This window comes from Primulina huaijiensis, chromosome 13, assembly GCF_012295235.1.
Source record: "Primulina huaijiensis isolate GDHJ02 chromosome 13, ASM1229523v2, whole genome shotgun sequence".
Classification (NCBI taxonomy): domain Eukaryota; kingdom Viridiplantae; phylum Streptophyta; class Magnoliopsida; order Lamiales; family Gesneriaceae; genus Primulina; species Primulina huaijiensis.
This window is the reverse complement of record NC_133318.1, coordinates 2392019-2411814: the sequence shown is the minus strand read 5'-3', so window position 1 is coordinate 2411814 and position 19796 is coordinate 2392019. Positions and strand designations below refer to the sequence as shown.

At 34.7% G+C, this 19796-nt stretch overlaps 1 protein-coding gene across 8 annotated transcripts; it reads left to right on the top strand.

Annotated features, from left to right (window-relative positions):
* Positions 1–14813: 14813 nt before the first annotated feature.
* Positions 14814–19594, top strand: LOC140956260 (uncharacterized). Of its 8 annotated transcripts, none has more exons than XM_073412964.1 (8): positions 14826–15013; positions 15573–15639; positions 15724–17230; positions 17526–17777; positions 18281–18361; positions 18725–18824; positions 18938–19146; positions 19350–19594. In XM_073412964.1, the coding sequence occupies exons 3-8, from the start codon at positions 16040–16042 to the stop codon at positions 19404–19406; spliced, it is 1890 nt and encodes a 629-aa protein (XP_073269065.1). In that variant the 5' UTR covers positions 14826–15013; positions 15573–15639; positions 15724–16039; the 3' UTR covers positions 19407–19594. The 8 variants fall into 8 exon arrangements, 7 of the variants coding, with proteins under 7 accessions (XP_073269064.1, XP_073269065.1, XP_073269062.1 ...); XM_073412961.1 differs by lacking the exon at positions 15573–15639 and adding an exon at positions 15102–15172; XM_073412960.1 differs by having other exon boundaries at positions 14826–15172.
* Positions 19595–19796: the final 202 nt, after the last annotated feature.

The following is a 19796-nucleotide window of genomic DNA, read 5'->3' as shown; positions in this document are numbered from 1 at the left end:
CGTCGCTATTTTTAAATTAGTGACGGTTTTAGCAAAAACGTTGCTAATTTGTCCAAAAAACACGTTAATCAACAACGGTTTTACCGTTGTCTTTGACAAAAACTGTTGTCTTTGACACTAAAAAACGCTCAAAGACAACGATTTTATAGAACCGTTGTCATTGACCCTAAAAACCGTTGTCTTTTTGCTTCTAAAAGACAACGGTTTTTATAAAACCGTTTTTGCTTAAAAAACGCACATACAACAACGATTTTCACTAAAACCGTTGTTAAAAAGCACACGACAACGGTTTGATATATTTTTTTCTTGTAGTGAACCCTTAACCAACTCATTCCCATTTAATCCGTTGACTTCCAAGATATCAGTCACAACCGTTGGATGAACACTTTATAGCCATAATCAATCTAAGCCCTCCGATTAACATAATGAGTCAAAAAAATCTTCACAAACCTTCAATGATTTTAGTCCAGATGACAATTCAGACATTATGTCTCTTAATCATATGAGGCGAAACGCTAATGAAGCTACACGCCATTTGGATCGACATGTTTTGAACTTATCGTCGAATATAGAATGGCTTCATAGTGGTTTTCCTCAGTTTTCCAAAATTGTATCAAATGACAAAGTCAAAAGTCACAAGTTCTATTCTAAATTATTGCAAGGAGTCAGTTGTTGAGATTGACTGCAATATTTGTCTTTGCAATAGGAGCAATTGAAACATGACGTTTGAACTGTTTTTCGTCTTAAAAAATCAAAATTATATAGTTACAACCCGTTATAATTTTTAGTAAAACGAAAAACTATATGTCCTACGAATTATTTTGTGGACACACCAATAATACCAGAGTAATTATTCTATACCCCCACATCTTTTATGGAATAGAATATTATGTGCGTAGATATATTTGATAATAATATAAATATAGTTGTCATATTAATATTTAATGGTTTTAAAAGATAATGCAAAACACATCGCTTTAGAAATATATAACGATTTCGATAATTGCATTATGAACCTTTAGCCGGCCCATTTACTCAACAACAACTGGGCTTTGTTGGGCTTTAGCAATTTGTGTCGTGGGCCTCACAAACATCGATCTTATTGTCATAACAAGCCTAATTTTTTGAAAAAATAAATGTTAAAATTGTTGAAAAATTATTTAAAAATGTGTTAAATATTTGTGTTGAAAATGTGAATGTTGAATGTTGAAAATTAGGTAAAATTAGGTGTTGAATATTGAAAATTAGTGTGTGATGATGTAGGTAATGATGTATTTTATTTTTGGATTATTTGTAAAAATTTTCTATAAATAGATCTCTCATTTGTGAAGAAAATCACAATTGAGTTGAGAGAAAAATATTATAAAGTGTGTAGTGTGATAATTTTGAGAGTTTGAGATTTTTACTTTTTTACCGTAAATTTTTACTTTTTCACAACACGTTATCAGCACGAAGCTCTAAAAGTCCTCCATATTTTTCCAAGCTCCGAACAGAAGAAAAAGGTAACAAAAGTAATAATATTTATTTTACTGTTATTTATTTATTGTTTATATATGTAATATATAATATAATGTTATTGTTAGAAATAATAAAAATAATTTTTTCAAAAACTTGTTATAAATCCTGGGAGGATGTTAAGACGACATCCCACACTCCCGGTAAGGGATACGACAAGTATAAAAGCCTATAAGGTTTTTTAAACAAAATAACTTATGACACCTAATTATAATAATGTGATATGATATACATAATTATTTAAATATGACTAATATTATATACACCATATTATTACCATAAAATTATACAAATACATACATTTATTTTCTTATACACCAACGGTAATAAACGGTAACAAAACGGCTAGTTTTTGCTCTATAAATACAATCTCACAAATACATTCAATCACTCCAACTTTCTCTTCTTCTCTAAAAATTATTCTTCATCAAATTTTCGAAGAAAAAAAGAAGATGGCTTTCACGAGGTTATTTTTAATTATTTTGGTTATCATACTCACCAGTCTTGTATTTATCGGAGAATATCCTCCTCGTGTGTTTTCTTTATTTTTACGAATACTTGTACTTGTTGTTTATCCATTACTTTGTATTGCAATATTCATTAACTAATAAAATGCATCGTAATTTTTAGTACCACCATGGCAAACTTGGCAAAGCTCGAATTCATCGCTCTTGATATTACTGGGAAAAACTATATGCCATGGACTCTTGATGTAGAAATGCATCTTGAGTCATTGGGTCTAAGCGAGACCATTAAAGAAAATGGTATATCTTCATCACAAGAAAAAGCAAAAGCTATAATATTTTTACGACGACACCTTGATGAAGGTTTAAAATGTGAATATCTCATCGAAAAAGATCCCATGGCTCTGTGGAAAGGATTAAAAGAGAGATTTGAACATATAAGGGAAGTTATACTTCCGACCGCCCGTGATGAATGGAATATGTTAAGATTCCAAGACTTTAAAAAAGTCAGTGATTACAATTCAGCGATGTATAGAATAATCTCGCAGTTAAAATTTTGTGGACATGAGGTTACAGAATCGGAAATGCTTGAAAAAACATTTTCCACGTTTCACGCATCAAATATAACACTACAGCAACAATATAGAGTGCGTGGATTTGCGAGATATTCTGAACTCATCGCCTGTCTTCTTGTGGCGGAAAAGAACAACGAGCTATTAATGAGAAATCATCAGTCCCGACCCACTGGATCAACAGCATTTCCAGAAGTAAATGCTGTAAGCAAAAATGAATTTAAACCTGGAAACCAAAATCAAATTCAAAGACAAGGTTTTGGTCGAGGTCGAGGTCGAGGTCGAGGTCGTGGACGTGGACGTGGACGAGGAAGTGGTCGTGGTCGTGGACGCGGCCGTGGTTTTGAAAATAATCGAGATAGTTATTTCTATAACTCATCTCAAAATAACGTCCCAAACCATCCACAGAAAAGGCATCAAGAAAACATGAGTGTTAATGAAAATCACTCGAAAAGATTTGAAAGTTCTTGTTTCAGATGCGGTACTCCAGGACATTGGTCTCGTATTTGTCGAGCCCCTGAGCATCTTTGCAAACTTTATAAAGAATCGATAAAGGGGAAAGAAAAGGAGACCAACTTCACTGAGCGAAGTGACCGTTTGAGTGATTCAACTCATTTTGATGCTGCTGATTTTATGAATGATTTCTCTGGAAATGATCAATATGTTGGTGGGATAGAAATGAACAATATTGATGCTGCAGATTTTCTCAATGATTTCTCTGAAAATGAACAATATAGTGGTAGAATATAAATGTACAATAATTTATTTTTCATGTATTTATATGATAATGTTTTATTGTACAATTATGATATGTGTTATATTTAAATATGTATTGTCATTAATTTTTTTTCATTGCATATTTTTTGAAGTTCAAATATGGAAAATGCTATGAGCAAAGCTGAAGTTTGCATACCCGATAGTGGTACAACGCACACTATCCTCCGAGATAAAAGATATTTCTTGGAACTAAAACCAACAAAAACAACGGTGAATACAATATCAGGTCCTGTAGACTTGATTAAAGGATGTGGTAAAGCACAATTTTTGTTACCTAATGGTACAAAATTTTTGATCAATGATGCTTTATATTCACCACAATCGAAAAGAAATTTGTTGAGTTTTAATGATATATATTCCCATGGGTATGATACTCAAACAATGAATGAAGGGAATGAGAAATATATGTGTCTTACCACATATAAATCAGGAAAGAAATATGTGATTGAAAAACTACCAATGCTCCCTACTGGATTGCATTATACACATATACGTCCCATTGAATCAAACATGGTAATTGATAATTCTTCAATATTAACCAATTGGCATGATCGATTAGGACATCCTGGTTCAACAATGATGCGAAGAATTATAGAAAATACACATGGTCATCCATTGAAAGACCAGAAGATCTTTCAGAATAATAAGTTTCAATGTAAAGCATGTTCTCTTGGAAAACTTATTATAAGACCATCACCAGCCAAAATCCAAACTGAATCACCAATGTTTCTTGAACGTATTCAGGGTGATATTTGTGGACCAATCCATCCACCATGTGGACCATTCAGATACTTTATGGTATTGATTGATGCCTCCAGCAGATGGTCACATGTATGTTTATTGTCAACTCGAAATGTTGCATTTGCAAGATTACTTGCTCAAATAATAAAATTGAGGAATCAATTTCCCGATTATACAATCAAGAAAATTAGACTTGATAATGCTGGTGAATTTACTTCCCAGACTTTCAATGATTATTGTATGTCTATGGGAATCATTGTTGAGCATCCTGTTGCTCATGTACATACTCAAAATGGATTGGCTGAATCATTGATTAAACGTCTGCAAATGATTGCTAGACCAATGATTATGAAAACAAAGCTCCCTATTTCTATATGGGGACATGCAATTTTACATGCTGCTTCATTAATTCGCATCAGACCAAGTGCATATCATAAATACTCCCCATTGCAGCTTGCATTTGGTAAAGAACCAGACATTTCTCATCTGAGAATTTTTGGATGTATGGTGTATGTGCCTATTGCACCACCTCAACGAAAGAAAATGGGACCTCAAAGAAAGATTGGAATTTATATTGGTTATGATAGTCCATCGATCATTCGATATCTTGAACCACAGACAGGCGACGTGTTCACAGCACGTTTTGCTGATTGTCATTTTAATGAGGAAATCTTCCCAATGTTAGGGGGAGAACAGAAACATACCGAAAAAGAAATTACATGGTATGTATCATCATTGTTACATCTGGATCCAAGAACAAAACAATGTGAAAAAGATGTACAGCAAATTGTGCACTTGCAAAGAATAGCAAATCAAATACCAGATGCATTTGCAGACACAAAAGGGGTAACTAAATCATATATACATGCTGCAAATGCCCCTGCTCGAATTGAAATTCCGAAGAAACAAATTGAAGATAGTCATGATGTCATTAAACGCCTGAAGCGTGGAAGGCCAGTTGGTTCCAAGGATAAAAATCCTCGAAAAAGAAAATTCATAGAGAAACACAATGATCACAAAATAGAGAATGATGTTCCTGAAGAAACACATAATGATCACAAAATAGAGAATGATGTTCCTGAAGAAACACATGATGATGAAAATGTTTTGTCAGAACCACAAACTGACGAGAATCATGAAATCTCTATCAATTATATTAATACTGGAAAAATATGGAACCGAAAAGATATAGAAGAAATTGATGATATATTTTCTTATAATGTGGCAATCGACATCATAAATGATAATGAAGATCATGAACCAAAATCTTTTGGTGAATGTAAAAATCGGCAGGATTGGATAAAATGGAAAGATGCCATCCAGGTTGAATTGGATTCGCTAAATAAACGTAATGTTTTTGGACCTATAGTCCTTACACCTGAAGGTGTAAAACCTGTTGGATACAAATGGGTTTTTATTCGAAAGCGAAATGAGAAAAATGAAATAGTAAGATATAAAGCTCGACTTGTTGCACAAGGTTTTTCTCAAAGGCCTGGAATTGATTATGAAGAAACGTATTCTCCTGTGATGGATGCAATTACGTTTCGGTATTTGATTAGCTTGGCAGTATCTGAAAATTTAGAAATGCGTCTTATGGATGTTGTTACAGCCTACTTATATGGATCACTTGATAGTAATATATATATGAAAATCCCTGAAGGATTTAAGATGCCTGAAGCACAAAGTTCAAAACCCAGAGAATGTTATTCTGTGAAATTACTAAGATCATTATATGGGTTGAAGCAATCCGGCAGAATGTGGTATAATAGGCTAAGTGATCACTTGATGAAAAAGGGATATGTAAATAATTCAATATGCCCTTGTGTTTTCATTAAGAAAACAACATCCGGATGCGTAATTATTGCTGTATATGTTGATGATTTAAACATCATTGGAACAAATAAGGAAATTCAAGAAGTTGTGTCATACTTGAAAGAAGAATTTGAAATGAAGGATCTTGGAAAAACCAAGTATTGTCTGGGTTTACAAATTGAACAAAAAGAATGTGGAATATTTGTTCACCAGACAAATTATACAGAAAAGATCCTTAAACGTTTTAATATGGACAAATCAAATCCTTTAAGTACTCCAATGGTTGTTAGATCATTAAACATAGAAAAGGATCCATTCCGTCCATGTGAAGATGATGAAGATATTCTTGGTCCAGAAGTACCATATCTAAGTGCTATCGGTGCCCTTATGTATCTTACAAATTGTACAAGGCCTGATATATCTTTTGCCGTAAATTTATTGGCAAGATTTAGCACATATCCAACAAAGAGACATTGGAACGGAATTAAACATATATTCCGTTATCTACGAGGAACGACAGACTTGGGACTTTTGTATTCAAAAGATGCTAATCCAAGTATAATTGGTTATGCCGATGCTGGATACTTATCTGATCCACACAAAGCACGTTCTCAAACTGGATATGTATTTACTCGTGGAGGCACTGCAATTTCTTGGCGTTCACAGAAACAAACACTTGTAACAACTTCATCAAATCATGCCGAGATTATTGCACTACATGAAGCAAGCCGTGAATGTGTGTGGTTAAAATCAATGACTCAACATATCCAAATCTCATGCGGATTATCATTCGACGAGAAGCCTGTGATACTATATGAAGATAATGCTGCATGTGTTGCTCAAATGAAAGAAGGATACATAAAAAGCGACAGAACTAAACATATTCCTCCTAAGTTCTTCGCATTCACCAAGGAGCTTGAGAAGAATAAATGTATTGATGTTCGTCACATTCAATCAAGTGAAAACTCATCAGATCTCTTCACAAAGGCACTTCCTACGACAATATTCAGAAAGCACATATATAATATTGGGATGCGCAATCTACGAAATTTGTGAAGAATTGTTCGTGTCAACATGAGGGGGAGTTTACGTGACTGCACTCTTTTTCCCTTACTATGGTTTTTATCCCAATGGGTTTTTCCTAGTAAGGTTTTTAACGAGGCAGTATAAAAACACGTAATGTATACAATCATTATGATCATCATCACAAGGGGGAGTGTTGAAAAATTATTTAAAAATGTGTTAAATATTTGTGTTGAAAATGTGAATGTTGAATGTTGAAAATTAGGTAAAATTAGGTGTTGAATATTGAAAATTAGTGTGTGATGATGTAGGTAATGATGTATTTTATTTTTGGATTATTTGTAAAAATTTTCTATAAATAGATCTCTCATTTGTGAAGAAAATCACAATTGAGTTGAGGGAAAAATATTATAAAGTGTGTAGTGTGATAATTTTGAGAGTTTGAGATTTTTACTTTTTTACCGTAAATTTTTACTTTTTCACAACAAAAATTTGTTTTAGGAATTAATGCTTTTGAAAATATTCCAAATTGGTCATCCCATAGGGATAGTACTGTGTATAGAGAAAGGGGAGATGTGACGCCCTAATCACGAATCCAAAGATTCATATATATCAGTATAAGAGTAATTTTAATGTTAATAGTACTGATGTAACAAAATATGAATCATTAGATTTAAAGTTAAACGGTATCTTTAAGGTAAGAGGAAAAAAAAAGAAAGAGGTTTGATTATGGTCCTTAAATATGCTTGGTATCGAATATCGACGTACTTTGTCGATACATCTTCGACTTGATCTATGAAAATTATTATTTTATATGTTTAAAGTATTATTTTTCAATCATTTTTTGTTATTTATTTTATGAAAAAATATTGTGTAATATATGTTAAGTTGAGTGAAAATCATTACTTTTTATGTTAAAATTATTACTTTTCACTGCATGTATGGACAAAATTATTACGTCTCATGATTGTAGATTTGTGAAATCGTTACACAAGAACCTATTATACCTCAAAATCTTCATCATGTGATAATAAGATATGAATGTTAGAATTAAGGGGAATTAATTTGACACGATCATCCTAATACTCATTACCAAAACAATTAATTAATAATCTCGTTACTCAGATAAATCACAATAAGCATTGCGTGACAAGCTCGTCCAAAACAATGTTGATATGAGAATTAAATTCCTGATCATTGGTCAAACGGTTAGATATCCCTTGAATGTGACATATACTTAATTTATAGCAAAGATGTGTGTATATATTATATATATACATATTTTTTTAAAGAAGGAAACAAAACTACGAAAGTCATANTATATTGAGAATATGATTACTATAATTGAGTTTCAAACTCCAAATATCCAAATTGAGAATATATATATGATACGGTACTATGAAAGTCATAACTTCGATTTTTTATATATAAATTGATAATATAATTATTATAATTTAATTTTAAACTCAAAATATCGTCCCAAACTTGGATATATATATGATAGGTTACAGCAGATCTTAGGTGCAATTAAGGTCGAATTATCTCATATATTATAAATACATGTATGTAATATGTATATTAAACAAGTTGTATTATATTAAAATAATTTATATTTGATAATTTGATGCTCCACGAGGGCTTTACGCTAGTGAGGTGATGAGCGAGCACGTACAAGTTATGTGCAGACCATGTGTCTCTCGATTATCCCAACCCAATCTCCATTTTTCCCTCTCTTTGGACACATTTAAATTGCTCTAATTAAATTACTACTTTTAAAAAAAATTGAATTTGAACTTTTAATTCTTAATTAATCACCAGAAATAATAATTAACAAATAGAATAATGTAAATATTCTCCAATATAACACAATTACCTTTATTATTATTATTATTATTATTATTATTATTATTATTATTATTATTATTATTATTATTAATATCGACAAATTGAATTCTAGGCCTGGCATTTACCCTGTCAATTAAATATTCGTATTTAAATCTGAATTATGGATTATAATTTCTTCCCAACTCGGTGCAAAATTTGATACTCGATCTAGAGGAGAATATGAAAAAGATATTTTACTCGTTTAAATAAATGAATGATCGATCGGGTTTGAGTATTTTCGGATATAAGTGTTGAGGAATTACATCCGAAGCGATGCCGACCACGATCATAATATAGTACCCAAAAAATTGTGAAATAAAATAACCAACAAGAACACAAAGATTTACGTGGTTCACCCAAGATAGGCTACGTCCACGGACCACTGCAACTTTTATAACTGGAAGAAATATTACAACAAGTGTATACACCAATACACTCAATATTTCACACTCTCAACCCGAGTATACCGAGAAAATAATTTCTCTAACTCACACAAGAGAATTCTCGCACTCAAGAAAAAAATGCACTTTTTTTTTCTATGCACTATCTTCTTATCAAAGCTGAAAAACTTTTGATTTTGGGATACTAAAAACAAACAAGGAAGGCTCAATTTATAACAAATTTCTTGAACCAACTTTGAAGATTTCCCGATGTGGGATATGTGGGAAAATATTTTTTATTATTATTTAATTTAATGTGTGTGGGCACACCTTACCTAGTATTTCTCTCACTTGAAGACTTGATTTCAATCATGTCTTCACACCATCATTGCAGCAGTTCATATATCTCCATTTATACTTGCAGTCCAACTGAAGTTGAACACAACTTCAGTTTGTCCATGGTTACCGTCTTCGTGAGCATATCGGCTGCATTTTTACTTCCATGAATCTTCTCTAGCATCAAGACTCCATCTTCCAGCACTGATATGATGAAATGGTACCTAACCTAGTAACCTGTATATGCTTTGTCCTAGCATGATAAACATGATTTTTTGCTAAATGAATAGCACTCTGACTGTCACAGTATAATGTGCTATCTGCAAGCTTCTGACCCAATTCCTCTAGAAAGGATTTCAACCATATCATCTCCTTGCTAGCTTCTGTAACTGCAACATACTCAGCCTCAGTAGTCGAAAGCGCAACAATCTTTTGCAGCTGTACCACCTAATGTGAACACATATCCAGTAGTACTTTTCTTGCCATCCAGGTCACCACCCATATCGGCATCGACAAAACCCTGTAAGCCCAATTTTGACCTCCTGAAGCATAAAGAACAACTAGCAGTACCTTTCAAATACCTGAGAATCCACTTAACTGCTTCCCAGTGTTGCTTTCCTGGATTACTCATAAACCTGCTCACAACTCCCACTGCATGTGCTATGTCTGGTCTTGTGCACACCATTGCATACATGAGGCTTCCGACAGCAGAAGCATAAGGAACCTTATTCATATAAGCCTGCTCTTGCTCCGTCGATGGTGATTGTGCTTTGGTTAGTTTGAAATGACTAGCCAAAGGAGTACTCACATATTTAGCTTCATCCATATTAAATCTGCTAATCACTTTTTCACGTACTCTTCTTGAGATAACTTCAAGAATCCATTCACTCGGTCTCTAAAGATCTTCATTCTAAGGATTTGCTTTGCAGCACCCAAATCCTTCATGGCAAATTCCTTTGATAAATCTTTCTTGAGTTTATCAATTTCTTCCAGACAAGCTCCAGCTATCAGCATATCATCTACATATAGCAGTAGTATGATATAAGAACCGTCAAACTTTTTCACATAACAGCAGTAATCAGTTTGACACCTTAGGAAACCATTTTCACTCATGAATCCATCAAACTTCTTGTACCACTGTCTTAGAGCTTGTTTGAGACCATACAAGCTCTTTTGAAGTTTGCACACCATTCTCTCTTTTCCCCGTACTTCAAAACCCTGTCGCTGCTTCATATAAATTTCTTCATCTAGGTCACCGTGGAAAAACACAGTCTTTACATCCAACTGCTCCAAATGTAAGTCTTCCTTCGTCAATAGTCCAAGTACTGTTCTGATAGTGGTTAATTTAACCACCGGAGAGAAAACCTCGGTGTAGTCAATTCCTTCCCATTGTTGGAAGCCTTTTACAACAAGTCTTGCCTTGTACTGCTTGCTATTATCATGCTCTTCTTTTAACCGGTACACCCACTTGTTATGTAACGCCTTTTTGCCTTGCCGAAGTTCTGTCAACTCCCACGTCTGATTGGATGACAGTGAATCCATCTCATCTTCCATGACCAACTCCCACTTGGTTGAATCATCATTTTGCATTACCTCTTCATAGGTCTCCGGTTCACCTTTGTCTGTCAGCAAAATATAGTGAAGTGCAGGAGAGTATCTATCAGGTGGTCTAATGGTTCTCAAAGATCTCCTGAGTTCAATCACCGGAGTTTGTGGGTCATCATCTTGTGTAGTTTCTTCTTCATCTTCCTGGTTACAGGTTTTCGATTCATTCACAGGAATATTTGTCAATGGCACTTCATCAGTCTTCTTGACTTCAGGACATTCATCTCCAACTCCAATGTCTGACTTGTCCTTGTACAGAAGTTTCTCATTAAAGATTACATCCCTGCTCCGAATGATCTTCCGATTTTGGTCATCCCAGAAACGATAATCAAACTCATTATCTCCATAAACAATAAAGAAGCACTTCTTTGATTTCGGATCAAATTTTGTTCTACTTGCTGAATCAATATGAACATAGGATAGACATCCAAACACTTTCAAAAAAGAAAGGTTTACTTCTTTGCTGCTCCAAACCTCTTCAGGTATTTTGTAGTCCAGTGGTACCGAAGGTCCTCTGTTGATCAGATATGCTGCAGTGTTAACAGCATCAGCCCAGAATGATTTTTGCAATCCAGAATGCAATCTCATGCTCCTTGAGCGTTCATTCAAGGTTCTGTTCATTCTTTCAGCTACACCATTCTGTTGAGGTGTACCAGGAATGGTTTTCTCCATCTTGATCCCGTTCTATGCACAATATTTCTTGAACTCGTCATCTTCATATTCTCCACCATTGTCAGACCGTAAGCACTTCACCTTCAAGTTGGTCTCATTTTCCACCATGGCTTTCCACCTTTTAAAGGTCTCGTAAACATCAGATTTATTTTTCAGAAAATAAACCCAAACTTTTCCACTCGAATCGTCAATGAATGTGACATAGTATCTCGAGTCTCCAAGGGATGTCACGGGAGATGGTCCCCATACATCAGTATGAACCAGCTCCAACTTTGCTACTTTCGGTTCTTTACCGCCTTTTGAAAAGCCCACCTTCTTCTGCTTTCCAAAGATACAGTTTTCACATAGTTGGTGTTCAACAGTCTTTAATTCTGGTAGCTTTCTTTTTGACACCAACATCTTCATTCCCTTCTCACTCATGTGTCCAAGTCTATAATGCCATAGACTTTAATGGGCACCAGCATCCACAGCTGCTAATGTGTCTCTGCAACTGGAAGTCATATACAGTGTTCCAGTTTTCTTTCCTCGAACAACAATCATGGCTCCTTTGTTCATTTTCCAGGAACCATCACCGAAGGTCACATTGTGGCCTTCATCATCGAGCTGTCCTACCGAGATCAGATTGCGTGTCAATTTTGGTACATGTCTGACTTTGTTGATTTTCCAGACATATCAATTTGACATCTTCATCCGTACATCACCCATACCAACAATTTCCAAGGGTTTTCCATCAGCCAGAAAAACTTTTCCGTAATCTCCAGCGATGTAATTATCAAATACATCACGATCACCAGTGGTATGAAACGAAGCTCCCGAGTCCATAACCCAATAATCAACAGGGCTTTCCATGGATAATAGCAGAGCATCATGTACTTCCTCAGTGATAGCATTGGCATTATTCTTCGTTGATCTGCAGTTCTTTTTCAGGTGACCAGTCTCACCACAGCTCCAGCACTTCATATTCTTTTCAAACATATTTTTGTCTTTTCCATTTCTTGACTTGGATCTACTCGCCATCGGTTGGAACTCTTTTCGCCACTCATGCCCCTTCCTCTGTTCTCGAGATTTAGAGCAGATCTCGATGATGTCCTTCACCCGAATCCATTCTGCGAACTTCTTCGGCAAGAATCTGGTCTCTGACATCATTGAATTGTAGCTTTCTTTTTCCAACAGAGTTGCTAACGCTGCCCGCATTGGTTCTCAATTATTTGGTAAATACGCCAAAAGGATAAGTGCATGAATCTCATCATCAAAAATAATTTCAACCGATGTTAGCTGAGAAACAATCGTGTTGAACTCATTGATATGTTTAGCCACCGAAGCACCTTCTCCCATTTTCAAGTTGAATAACTTTTTCATGAGATGCACTTTGTTGTTTGCTGATGGCTTCTCGTACATGTCCTATAAAATGGACATCATCTCTTCTGTGGTTTGTGCCTCCGCCACGTTATGTGCCACATTCTTCGTTAGGGTCAATCGTATCACACCTAATATCTGTCGGTCAAGGAGCTCCCAATCATCATCCTCCATCTTTTTCGGTTTCTTTCCCAAGTATTTAGTTTGAGATTCCCTCGTTTCCCAAATAAAATAATATTACTATGGTTCGAGAGAAACAAGTGGGCTCTTTCTTTGCAAAATTTTGCTCAATTTCATATGTCATCAACTGTACAGATAATCTCTTATCTGTAACCGCCAGAACGAAAAATCTGTTCCGTCGAACTTGTTGATTCCCGGTCCCGATCCATCATCTCCGGCCATCACTTCTCTAGCCTTAGCAAAAAATCTAAAAAATCTTTTCTGATGTGGAAATTCAAACAAAGCTGCAACCACAGAGCATACTCAGAATTCTTAAGAATTTTTACAACAAAGCTCTGATACCAGTTGTTGGGGAATTACACCCGAAGCGATGCCGACTACGATGATAATATAGTACCCAAAAATTGCGGAATAAAATAACCAACAAGAACACAAAGATTTACGTGGTTCACCCAAGATAGGCTTCGTCCACGGAGCACTTCAACTTTTATAACTGGAAGAAATATTACAACAAGTGTATACACCAATACACTCAATATTTCACACTCCCAACCCGAGTATACCGGGAAAATAATTTATCTAACTCACACAAGAGAATTTTTACACTCAAGAAAAAAATGCACTCTTTTTTCTATGCACTCTCTTTTTATCAAAGCTGAAAAGCTTTTGATTTTGGGATACTAAAAGCAAACAAGGAAGGCTCGATTTATAACAAATTTCTTGAACCAACTTTGAAGATTTCCCGATTTATTTTTGTAGTATAATAATGTTATGATAAATCGTTTATAATATTTTGTTATTTTTTCTAGAATATTTAATTTCATAATTTTTGTATTTATATTTTTCTTTATTGTTATTAACAATTTAATAAATGTCTATTTTACTCTAAATAATTCAAATTTGAAACATGCAATTATAGATGAAAATATGATATTTGGATATAATATGTATATTCTATCCTATAACAGTGTGTAGATGAGGATGAAATTGAATCTCCGTTAATAATGAAGATGATGATAAATAAAATAAATGGGGATGGACGAAGAATATAAAATTTCACACAAACTCGACTCATTGTCATCCCTAATCCAAATAAGTTATATATATTCGAGTATAAATGAAATGAATCTGACCTCATATTCGAATTTACTTAAGAAACAAAGTAAGTATACATGTTGTGTGTTTGTACAATATTTTTTATAATTAATTTGATTTATATGTAAATAAAATTAATAAAAAAATCACACTAATTCACATAAGAATACACTTCGTGTGACATAATATATTTATATTAATGAGATAGTTACAATAAAAAGTAATAACTTTGATATAAAAAATAATGTTTTTATCATTCAGATCAATCTGAATCAAAGATCTGCTTTAAAAAATTGATTCATGAAAACATTTCACTTAAGTTTTTGTTTCCAAACAAAGAGAAGAAACACATATATTATGTGTATATAAGGAAAGAATTACTAAAACCCAATAACAAATTTAGACCATGGAAAGAAAAGGTGAGAAACAGATGGAAATGCGAGGAGCCGCTAGGAGAATTTAGTATGAATAATATTGACTTCATTTTTCTTTTTTTCTTTTTCATTTTCATTTACATGTAATCAGCATTCCTGATAAAAACCAACAAACAAAAATAAGTAAATTGATAATCTCCAGATGATAATCACAAAATGCATCAGTGGTGCGTCCTGGGAATATTTTTTTCGGACTTTTATGCTCAAAGATTGAATCTTTGACTGTTTTTTTTTGTGTGTTGATTGATTCTCCAGTTCTTGTTGCGTTTAGCGGGATATTTGTTATTCCCATTGATGGTTGTTGTTCTTTTGCATTGTACAATCGGGTAAACACTTGTTCAGATTTCTGATCGATGCAATTGATGATGAATAGCTGTTTTTTTTTTGAGTTCTTCCCATTTGAGCCTAAAGAATTTCTGGAGTCTTTTGATTTGCACGTATTTCGTGTTTGATTCATTCGTGGAAATGACTGTGAGGAGAAACACTTTCTTTCTAATTTGATTTCTTATTGTTTATGATGTCGATTTGATTGCACTGAAAATGGAGATGATTGTTGCCTTTTCTGAGCAATTTCCGTGGGAGTATCAGTTTAGTTACGGATCTAATGAAATTAACATTGTATTAATGGAGTTTAAAATCCTGCAGTGGACCTATAAGTTCTGCTTATATGTTCCTTGTGTATCTGATTCACACTGGATTCATGGATTCATTTTGCTCTTCTTCCAGTGAAAAAAATTCAAGTTGATGCAATTCTGTTATGCTATTATAGCATTAAATATTGGACAATGAAGATGTCAGTATCATGTTGTTCTCCGCAGTTATACTGCAATCAGGATATGATAATGTGATAGACTGACCATTTATGGAATTTTTTCAGGATAGATCTTGTCACGGAATAAATGAAGCCAGAACATATTGTGATATCTTCATAGGTTGTTCAAATGGATTGATTTGTGGAATGACATCGGCAGATAGAGATTTTTTGCCGTTTGCCTGATCTAGTTCTTGTAGGTGCATTCTGTATAGTTCTTGACAATCGAAATATGGTACTAATATTCTATTAGCTTTGCCTACACCATTCTTAGTAATCAGCAACATAAAAAGGCTAGAGGATGTTCTCTTGCGCGACTAGTTAATCGTCAAAGCAGAGACATTGTTAGTGAAAAGGAAGTGGTTGGTTTACCAGTTTAATCATGGGATTGCCTCAAATTTCCTTAGGCAAGAACGTGGAAGAAGGATCGACATCGCCAAACACCATCATGCAAATGCCTTCTCAACTTATCAGTGTAACTAGCTTTGACACAAGTAAAATAGAAATAAGTAGCTCAAGTAATCGAATGTATGGGGACATCCTATGTACTTCAAGGGAACTTGTAAAAAATCCTGACACTTACGGTTTTCACAAGGACGGAAAGCCGAAAATGCACAAGTTGAAGATTGATTCAAGAGGGAAGAACCATTTCATATCTGATGATGGTGGAAATGATATTCAAAGTCCAGTTTCTAGGATAGTGGGTTTTGAACCCAGTGCATCAATTCGCAACTCCAATCCACGCGAAGATGAACGGCAAGGTATAGATCCATGTAGTGCAACTGAAAATTCAGGTTCTGTTATTAGGAAACGTCTATTATCGCCTTTGAACGGCATGCTTTTTTCTGATGAATTTAGTGGCGAACATTTAGAAATTGGGAACACGTGTCATCAGAGTAGTTTTCATGTTACGGGTGACAATCTTAACTTCACCTTGAAAGTGAACAAAAAGGCTCACATTGGCGACATGGATTATGCTGGTCCATCAATTTTGTCCCCACCTATATCTCTAAGTGGTAATAATGGTTTACGAGAAGAAGATTGTAAAACAAGCTCCAAGGTTGTCTTAGATGGTACCATGCTTGGAAACTTTGAACCGTTTGAGAATCTTCCGTCCTCATACCATGATGTTAACTGTTACAAAGCAACAACTGAAACACCATTTACTAATGAGGTAATGGACTTGTCTCGGGATTTTGTTGTGTCTCCGCCATTATCTCTGTCTCCTCTTGGACCAAGATTTTGTAGAAAGATCAGAAATTCGAGATTATCCTGGGATTCCAAGATAGAGTTTGATGAGAGGTATATTAGTTTTAAGGATGTGGAACAGTCTCTGGAAGGAACTTTCTCTAGCATGTTATCTTCTCATGAAGATAGTAATTCTATAATGGCGAGCAAAGTGTTCAACAAAGATGAAAATTTTCCAATAAACTTTGAGATTTTGACCCCTGAAAAAACTCAAAGTGTCAAGTTGGGTAGAACTTTAAGTGGAATGTCTGTTAGAAGATCCTTGGTTGGTTCATTCGAGGAGTCATTGTTATCAGGTCGATTAGCTTCTGGGGTGGTCAGCCAGGTACGTGCAATTCTTCTTCAATTTATTCCTCAAAATTTAAGTGCAACTGTTAGAAAGAATATATTGTTGTACCGAAAACTTTAATGGATATCAACTGTGATCTTTCAAAATGCACAGCTGCTCTAGCATCACTTCTCAATTGGTGTGCAACATATGTAATCACTCAACAAGCCCCTCCCATTAACTTTCAATTGTAAAGATTCATGCAACATATAATTATCCAAGAGGCCAAAAAGCCTTTGAGCATCATATATCTAGTTCCGCTTAATTTTGCCCTCCTTTTTTGTCTGGGCAGAAAATTGATGGCTTCCTCGCGGTTCTGAATATTACTGGAGGGAAATTTTCTCCTCATCCACAGAAACTTCCATTTTCCGTAACTAGTGTAGATGGTGATAAATACTTATTGTACTACTCCTCTATAGAGCTCTTTGACTGTTTATCTGCACGCAAAAATGAAGGTCCAAACTTGAAGAGAAGTCTCAGTGCTAATGGCTCGTCTGATGAAAAATCACGTCTGAGCATACCTATGAAAGGGCGCGTACAGTTGGTACTGTCTCGCTCTTTTGCTCTTCTCACCATGAAATTAAAATGTTTTTCTGGTGCACAACATATGTGAACCTTCTGGACTGTGGACACATAAAGAACGCTTCACATGAAGCTTCATCAGTTAGTTTCATTTAAGTTGGATTAATATAATGTTGTTTAAAATAGGGAAGCAAGATTTTGTCTGAATCTTGAACGAGAAGAGAACTTCCATTTAATTATTTTCCCTATGCAATCTCCTTGTGCTAAATGGGGAGTATATAATGTAGAATGCATGAAATAAACTGGAGACTGATGGAGATAGTGCCTACATGGCAATTTTAATAATATTTCTTTCGAGGAGAGGAAATTATCATCATTAAGAATCTGTCCTGCCAACATGATTTTGATGTGGCGCTTAACATAAACAGATATTTCAAGCCCACCAACCAATTTTACGACTGCAAAACTACTCGTAAGCTGTAATTAGTATGCCTTTCAGCTATGATAACCGGATTTCTTGTGCAGCTCCTTAGCAATCCAGAAAGAACGCCAATACATACATTCTTTTGTAACTACGATCTGAGTGACATGCCAGCTGGCACAAAGGTTCGTTTATTTAATTGTTTCTGGAATCACTCCACATATAGCTGCCTTAATCACAACAATTGCAGGTATATACTATGATGAGCGTACATGGCATATTCATTCCGGAATGGTGTCTTGAACTCTGCTGCTGCTTGTCATGTTCTGATAACGCTTTGATTATCATCTGATCTTTAGTCAAATTCTCAGAATACCAAATATTAATTTAATTTTCTGGTCGTAGCTTTTGTAGTTTTCTTGCTTAATAGCTGGCAGCTAAATAAAATTTTATACTTGGTTCATAGTCTAGTCAAAATATGTTTCCCACATGTACTTCGTTCAATTGAAAATCAAAATCTCACCGTGATCACCCATTTCGTTTAATAGACATTCCTACGTCAAAAGGCCACTGTAGGTGTGGATCGAAGCGGAGATAAAGACTCTAGCGTAAAGAATGATGTTCCACTCCCCTCAAATCCAAAATCAGGTATTTCTTTTGACAAGTAGGACCGTGTTTGCTGATACACATGGGGTCTGGTTGTACATAACAAAATCAGAAGGTAACATTGTAGCCCGTCAAAGATTAATACGAGAATGCAGGTTCTGGTGTTCTGCGGTACGCACTACATTTGCGTTTCATATGCCCCCACCGAAATAAGTGCTTGAAAAGAGGTCAGAAATGCAGAGCCGGTCCATCTTCTTTTCCTGCAAGCAGAGGCTTGGACACCGGAGGGGAACGCCGATTCTACTTGTATAATGATATGAGAGTGGTGTTCCCTCAGCGGCACTCAGATTCAGACGAGGGCAAGGTATGTGCATTTGTACTCGATTGCTGCATATAATTCTTGTCATAGACATATATTTTTGTAAATTCTCAGGATATTAAACATGTTAAAGATGGCTTGATATGATTGGATTATTTTTTGATTGCTGCTGCATCCGATTAATTTTTGCTTCTTGCTCGATTATGATTGATTATCATTTTCTTAAACTCGTTGGTTCGATGATGCAGTTGCAGGTCGAGCATGATTGTCCCTCGAATCCGAAGTATTTCGACATAAGTACATGATGATCTAGGCCTGAGAATTCAGTTAATATGTACATAAGGGCATGTACAAATTTGTTTTTCCCTTGAAACTAACAGGTGCTATAAAACACACCATTTCCCTGTAAATTCTTGTCAAATAAGCTGTTTGTCATCTGTTCATTTAACTGAATTAATAAGAAAGAACGTTTATTCAGAAAAATAAGGAAAGAATGTGTTTTGGCTTGTGAAATTGATAAATTCCTAGTATACTGAGGGGGGAAAATGAAACCCAAATTTGACATAAATTTCCATTTTTACACACACACACAAACACACACATATATATATTATATTTATTTATAAAATGATAAAGATATTCAGTAAAATACATAATTATTTTTATTCTTATTAAAAATAACTATAAGTAAATTT